The sequence below is a fragment of the Pundamilia nyererei genome, unplaced genomic scaffold, assembly GCF_000239375.1.
Source record: "Pundamilia nyererei isolate P.nyererei 1_Seehausen unplaced genomic scaffold, PunNye1.0 scaffold00201, whole genome shotgun sequence".
Classification (NCBI taxonomy): Eukaryota; Metazoa; Chordata; class Actinopteri; order Cichliformes; family Cichlidae; genus Pundamilia; species Pundamilia nyererei.
The window spans coordinates 40,640-47,757 of NW_005187602.1; the positions used below are offsets into that span (position 1 = coordinate 40,640).

A 7,118-nucleotide genomic window follows, 5' to 3' on the forward strand; every position below is an offset into this window, starting at 1 on the left:
TGTGTGTGTGTGTGTGTGTGTGTGTGTGTGTGTGTGTGTTTGTTGTCTCTGCAGAATGTAGGGGATGTGGAGAGCACCTTAAATATCCTCAGTGTCTTGGATGAACTTCTGTCAGCTGGTAAGATCATCTTCTCACCAATTGGTTTCCATCCTTACGTAAAAAGTTGTTGTGCTATGGAAAATGCCAATAAACACACAAAGCCTTTAAAGGCACAGTCTGTTTTTTTAATTAAATATACTAAAAACTAAGTTACTAAGAACTCATAACTGTACTTAAATTCATGTGTAATTACATCTTCCAACAAGCAGATGCAATCTTTTGAACTTAGAATTCATCCGTTCACTTTTTTCCTCCATAAAGATGACATTTGACGACCTCCCCTGTACCTTTAAGATGAGTTTTGACTCCTCATTATATATATATATCAATAAAAACATGACTTGATGATCATTAATAAAGTTTCCAGGTTTTTCCAAGGGTAGCTGCATAGTCAGAAACCTAGAAGCAGGTCTGAAATATGACAGAAACCCCTCAATTCAGAAAAGTTCTTCAAGCATTATTCCTACTAGCCTTTCAAGGAGTAAAGAGTTGAAAATACACAGGAGCGGGCAATGGTTTGAAGTCATCGTGCTGCCTCATCATCCTGAATAAAATAGCCGGGATGAACGTCACTGTTCCAACTAATTGCGATTTATGTACGAGGCTAGAGACCAGCTACAAATATAGTATACCAAGGGGGAAAGGAGAGGAGAACTCGTAGGCATTTGTGCTGGAGAGGCAAATTTTAATATGTGTCTGCACCTTTATGTCACAGTGTGGCAGAAGCAGACTGTGTGGATTGACAAAACGGACCCAAAACACAGATTCACAAAGTTTTAGATGAGTAAAAAAACACAAACAACCAACATATTGACAGCTGAGGTAAATAGTGGAGCCGCAACCCACACTCAGAGTGACAGTCTATGCAGATAAATATCAGCCACAGTTGTTTGTCATACAGCGGCCACTGTAGCTAGGATCACACACTTTAATTGGGAGGTGGAAGAAAACAGAGCTCATTTGACTTCAGCTGGCATCTAGGGCTGGGTGTAGCATGTGCCAAATGAATGGGTGACAGTAATCCTATTTTTAGTAATGCAGTTATGCAATGCGTTACTGTACTAAATTCTGTAAATACATTAAAATTAATATTATTTTGTTACTTGCGTTACTTGTTTTTTCAGATATATGCACCAGGAAGGATAGGAAGAAAACAGCATACACATGTATGCTGGGAGGACAAAAAATATAGAGTGGTTTATAGCTTTTGAGAAGTGGCAATATGGACATTAATTTTATTTGTATTGCATGAAAGGACATAAGTGCAATGGTGAAATCCAAACAACATCCAAGACAGAAACAACTGCAGTATACTGCTAACAGAACTGTGGCTCTTAGACAGATTGCTAAGAAGCTAATCAACAACAAGTGATGTCAAAGCTGAGTGTATTCAGACCCCAGCCCAGCAGCCAGAGGCTGAACTTCTGCAGGTAACAAAGGCAATGATGTGTCTATATATAGACATATAATAGGATCAAATGTGGAAACTGGTTACAGCTGAGTACATAGATAGAAAAACAAATAAAATAGGGGAATCGCAAAAAAGGTAAATAAATAAAAGAAGAAAAAAAAAGAGATTTTATTATCAGATAAGTAATATTTTTCAGAATTAGAAGGTGAGGGCACTTGGAAGATATCTGTGGCTGTCACACCCCTCGTATTCTGAGGATGACTAAGGTTTAAGTCTTCATTTGGAGCAGTAATGTCCTTTGCAATAAATAGAAGTACTTGATGAATGCCCATTTGAATGCGGCTTGTAGCATCCTTTATATTTTTTCAAAATAGTAAAAAAGGCAACATTTATATTTCAGTCCCTTTCAGCCAAGCACTAACCTCTGCTCTCTGTTCAGGTACAGATCGGCGCATCCACTATATGATCAAGAAAGGTGGTAGTGAGGCTCTGCTGACTGCACTGGTTAAATATGGCCACACTTTCAGTCCCAACTACACTATACTCATACCACTCCTGCACCTGCTAGCTAAAGTTGGACACAAAGGTGGGAATGAACAAAACAACATGTATTGTGATAACTCTTTCTAACTCTTAAAGTTTGTTTAGGAAAGGTGAGATGATCTACAAAAATAGCACAGTGGTTCCTTATTCACTGACAGCTATGTTTGTGTGTGAATAATGAAAGCTTCTCACAGAGATATATCTGTGCTTATTTGTCTGACCAACAATTTAAATCATACTGAGGGTCATTGTATGTTACAATGTACATGGTATGAAGGCATATTCATAACATACCTTCATACCGTGTACATTGTAATATACCCATAATAGACCCATTTTTGTACCTTCATACCTATAACAGACCCATTTCTGTAATATATCTATATACCTATATTATTGCTAATATGTATTTTGTAATATATTTATATCATGCTAAAGCACTTCTGGATGGATGCAAACTGCATTTCGTTGCCTTGTACTGTGACATGTGCAATGACAATAAAGTAGAATTCTATTCTATTCTAATTCTATGTTGCAATATTTAAAAAAAGCAAAAGGTCTATAATGGAAATACAAAGCAAACTGCTAATACATTTAGGTAGCACTTAGTTATTATTAGCAAGTGCTTAATTCATCATTTACATGTCATTACTAGTCCTTAATATGTCATTTAGAAATGCAGATATGTTTAGCCATCTGCTAATGTTACACCATGTCAAGCGATCACTGCTTGGTGTAACTATGTAGAGCTATTAATGCTACTACATCACTGCTAGTAATAATCACAATTACACTCATGGTAATTTTTCAAAGATGGAAAAAAATCATATAACTTTAATATTTGAATGCTACTATTTTAAGTACTTTTTCATTGGGGTTGCTGTTATTTTTGGATGTTTTTGACTTCTTGCATTCTTAAAATTTTCATCACTTACTTTCACAATACTTACTGTCACCATGCGTATTCATTGCAATGTATATATATATATGTAGACCGTCGTATTGGTATGAAAGCAGAAGAGGCAGGTGCAGTGCTGCTGACTCTGAATCTGCTGAAACACAATGGCCAGCATGCCAGGAGAACTGCTGCCTGCCTCTGGGTGATCCAAGTCTTCTGTTCATCAGGTACACAATATAGTTGTTTTTGTCACCAGCTTGGAGTTAAATTCATATCCTGGAGGCTTACCCTAAAAATAATCATAGCTGCTATTTCTCTAAATTCTAATCCAAACTTTACCCTTATCCTAAACCCGACCTTATACATTGTCATCCAGAGTACTTTATTATTGAATTCTTCATTAACAAGTAAAGCCTCCACCTTAATTTTTAAGGGAAGAGTATTTCAGAAGCTTTACCTGTCGCTGTGTTTAAACTTATATGTTGATAATCTTAGTAACAGAGTTAAAGTCAGTTGTGTTGTCTTGACAGTTTCTACAGCAAACCTCATAGGAGAAAACCATGGACTGGATGTCATCTACCGCCTCATTCCTCAATACACAACCAAGCATCTGCATGCTGTTAAGTAAGTATCCTAAGGGCTTTCTGCATTTCCCACTGATCAGTTTTACCATATAGATACAGTCAGGGCCATAGGCTTTTGAACAATTTTTCATCCAGAATCCAATAATGTTTTTGACACAATTTTTTTGTAATTTTGCTTTCTGCAGTACCGCAGTGGACTCTAAATTAAACAATCAAGGTGTGATTTAAGTGCAGACTTTCAGCATTAATTCAAGTGGTTTATAGAAATAGTTGATGAATTATGGCTAGCTGTTTATAATACCAGTTTTGGAAGCTAGGGATCGGAGTGCCAGGACCTCTCGATCCACTAACACTGAAGCCCTATGTCGACTCCTGCGGGTGGTGGGCCCACAGGCGGACGGACCCATGTTGCTTTTCTGGCCCGGCCACCAGATGCTCACCAGACATTCACTCGAGACACTACCCTGGGCCTGGTGCGCTGGACCCTTGAATTGTTCTGGATGAACATTTTTGCAGCACATGATTGGCTGAAGTTCAGAATTCATGGACTCCCTTGGGACGCTCAGCTAGACTTTAACTGTAGATGCTTTCAGTTGCAGCTTGTTTGGGGATCACTCTGACTACAGTACTGTCTTCAATACTGAAAAGCATGACTGAGATGAGGTTGCTGACATGGAAGAATATCCTATTTTTTTTGCCTTGAGAAACCTTTGGGTGAGAACTGGGATAATAAATAAAGCCAATGACAACTATGATAGGCTATATTTGGATAAATAGTTCAAGTAATGGTTTTATTAAATCCTTCGAATTAAAGTCTGAACTTCAATACAATGTGACGGCATCAAGAACCAAACTTATAAAATTGTGTCACTGTCTACTGACCACTCATAGTTCTTTAAACTACAAGCCACATTTAACCATATATGAGAATATTTAACTGCCCCCCATTGATCCATCTATTTTCTTAATCGCCTGTCCAGTTAAGGGTTGCAGTGGGACCAGTAGCCTGTCCCAGCTCTCACTGGGTGACAGGCAGGGTGGTGGTCAGAGAAACTGAGATTTTGTTATAGTCCAGGTATAGTACACTGTCACGGAGAAGTGTTTTTAGGCTTTAAAGATATTATCTCCACCCTGCTTGTAATGCAACATCTGCATGCAGTAATACAACTTCTGCATGTGTGTCTATTTCCAGTTTTAAAGCAGCAAAGCATGAAATGGACATGGTGGACCGGCCTGTCTATTACATGTTTTCCTGTTTCCTGTAATACTGGGTTGGAGATTCCTGCTGGACCCACGTACTCGGTTTAAAAATTCATGGGGATATGACTTTTTGGGCAAGGTTGTGGATTTTTCTTCCACTGCCTTTACTCTGTAAACTCCACTGATTCATTTCAAAAAACAGCTGAAGGCATACTGACAACCTTTAGGTAAATTGTTGTTTTATGTTTTTTTTTTTTTGTTCATTCTTATGATATATTTTATTTCTGGTTTTATTGTAAAGTATATTGTGATTTTTACCTGTAAAAAGTGTTTATAAATGCATTTTACTTACTTACTTGACCTCAGTGTAGCATTTGACACCACAGACCACAAAATGTTAACACAGTGATTACAAAATGTGTTAGCCATTAAAGTTACTGCCCTGCAGTGGTTTGAATCATAGCTCACTAATATAATTAACTCTAATTTGTTTGTGTAAATGGAGAGTCAAACACTAAGCACTGTTATAGAGTACCACAGGGTTCTGTTTTTGGACCAATTCTGTTTAAATTATACATGCATAATACATTAGGCAGTATTGGTAGAAGCCATAACATACAGTGCATTCTCATTGCTATGCAGATGATACCTAGCTTTATCGATCCATGAAGCCAGATGACATACACCGATTAGTTAAACTGCATGAATGTCTTAAAGACATACAGACCCGGATGAACTCTAATGCCTTGTTTCTAAATTCAGATTAAATTGACTTTCTTGTACCATTTTACAAACACGATTCTTACTCTAGATGGCATTACCTTGACCTCCAGTAATACTTGGAGCCATTTTTGACTAAATGTCCTTCAATGCGTATATTAAAACAACCACATCTGTGTTATTAGCACAGTTATATTTAATATCTTAGTTACCGGTATATCTAAGGCAGTATTCAGGGTCAACTAATCCAGCCCTAACTTTATGCTTTATCAAAAAGAAAAGTTTTCGGGTTAATCTTAAAGAATAGAAAGTGTCTTTTTCCCAGATCCAAACTCTACTTGGTTCCACAGGCTCAGTAAGCCAGCAGTTTGAGAGCAAAGTGCTCAATTGGGACAATATGGTACTCTGAAGCCTTTAAGAAAAGACAATTCAAGACCTTGTATGTAAGAAGAAAGATATTAAATTCAGTTCTGGAATTAACAGGTAGCTAAGACAAGGCAAACAGGAGAAAAAGACTCACTTTCCAGTCCTTGTCAGTACTCTCACTGCAGCATTTTCGATCAACTGAAGGCTTTTCAGGGAGCTTTAGGACATCCTGACAAAAATGAACTACAGTAGTCCAGACTGGAAGTAATAATGAAGATGAATCAATTTTTCAGCGTCACCCTGAGTCAAGATGTTTCTAATTTTAGAAGTCAAATAATTTCATGTTCACTCATACATAAAGATTTACTTTGACAATTACAAATGCAATTCGTTTTTTGTTTTCATTTGGTGTTGATTCAAATGAGTCAGACGTCACTTTTCTGTTTTTTTCCTAGGGCAGCCATTAATGCCTTTTCTGCTCTGCTGTGCACAAGTAAGTTTTTTTATTACCTTGAGCATTCCTCAGCTGATGTTTCCATTTTCATCACCACCATCTTCATTACCATCATGTCACAACTGTTTCTCTGGGGACACATTGGCAATGCTTGATTTGTGAGGTCATTTTGTTTTCTTATGATTTTTGTGTCTAATTTCAAGGACCATAAAGATACCTTACATGGCATTTAGTGCAATGAAAATAGATTTAAATAGATATTGCATTTTTTTTATGTACTATAGAACTTAACAGGTGGGGATCTGGCTAATATAAACTACTGCTTTCACAAAATAAAAAATTAGGGCACTAACAAGAGCTGCATGCTTACTTGAGTTTAAGCTGGTTGACAAAAATTTAAGGCTTATACATTGGGGCAGTTTAGAACACAGCTCTCATATCTGTGGCTTTAAGGTGGAAGAGCCTAAGAGGAAGAGCTTTCCACATGATTCCAAGATAGTGTTTAAGTTATAACTACAAAAGGAATAAGCTAATGCATGATACTGTGCACAAGAACAGAGTCTGCAGAGAGGGATAAAGACAGGCCCATGAATGAGGGTTTAAAATGTTTGGTTAATTGTCACAAATTGACAGAACTTCCAGGAACCATTAAGCAGTTCATTTAACCCTTGTGTGGTGTTCGTATTTTTGTTACTCAGCCAGTGTTCATGGGTCTGGTGGACCCGCTAGAGTTTTGGCTTTCCAAATTAACACTATCAAACAATTTTATGTTAAATTACTCAACAGATGTTTACTTCATCCCAATTACAAGACATATGAACAGCAAACATGGTTAATTTTTT

General features: G+C 37.2%; 1 protein-coding gene across 1 annotated transcript in view; it reads left to right on the plus strand.

Annotated features, from left to right (window-relative positions):
- LOC102215205 (cytosolic carboxypeptidase 1-like) overlaps window positions 1–3,986 on the plus strand; it is a 10,034-nt gene extending 6,048 nt beyond the window's left edge. Inside the window, exons 2-6 of the mRNA XM_005747608.1 lie at window positions 55–118; window positions 1,951–2,097; window positions 3,048–3,179; window positions 3,483–3,576; window positions 3,722–3,986. Coding sequence (XP_005747665.1) covers window positions 55–118; window positions 1,951–2,097; window positions 3,048–3,179; window positions 3,483–3,576; window positions 3,722–3,764 — 480 coding nt within the window. The 3' untranslated portion in view covers window positions 3,765–3,986. The remainder of the gene's footprint in view (window positions 1–54; window positions 119–1,950; window positions 2,098–3,047; window positions 3,180–3,482; window positions 3,577–3,721) is intronic.
- The last annotated feature ends 3,132 nt before the right edge of the window (window positions 3,987–7,118 follow it).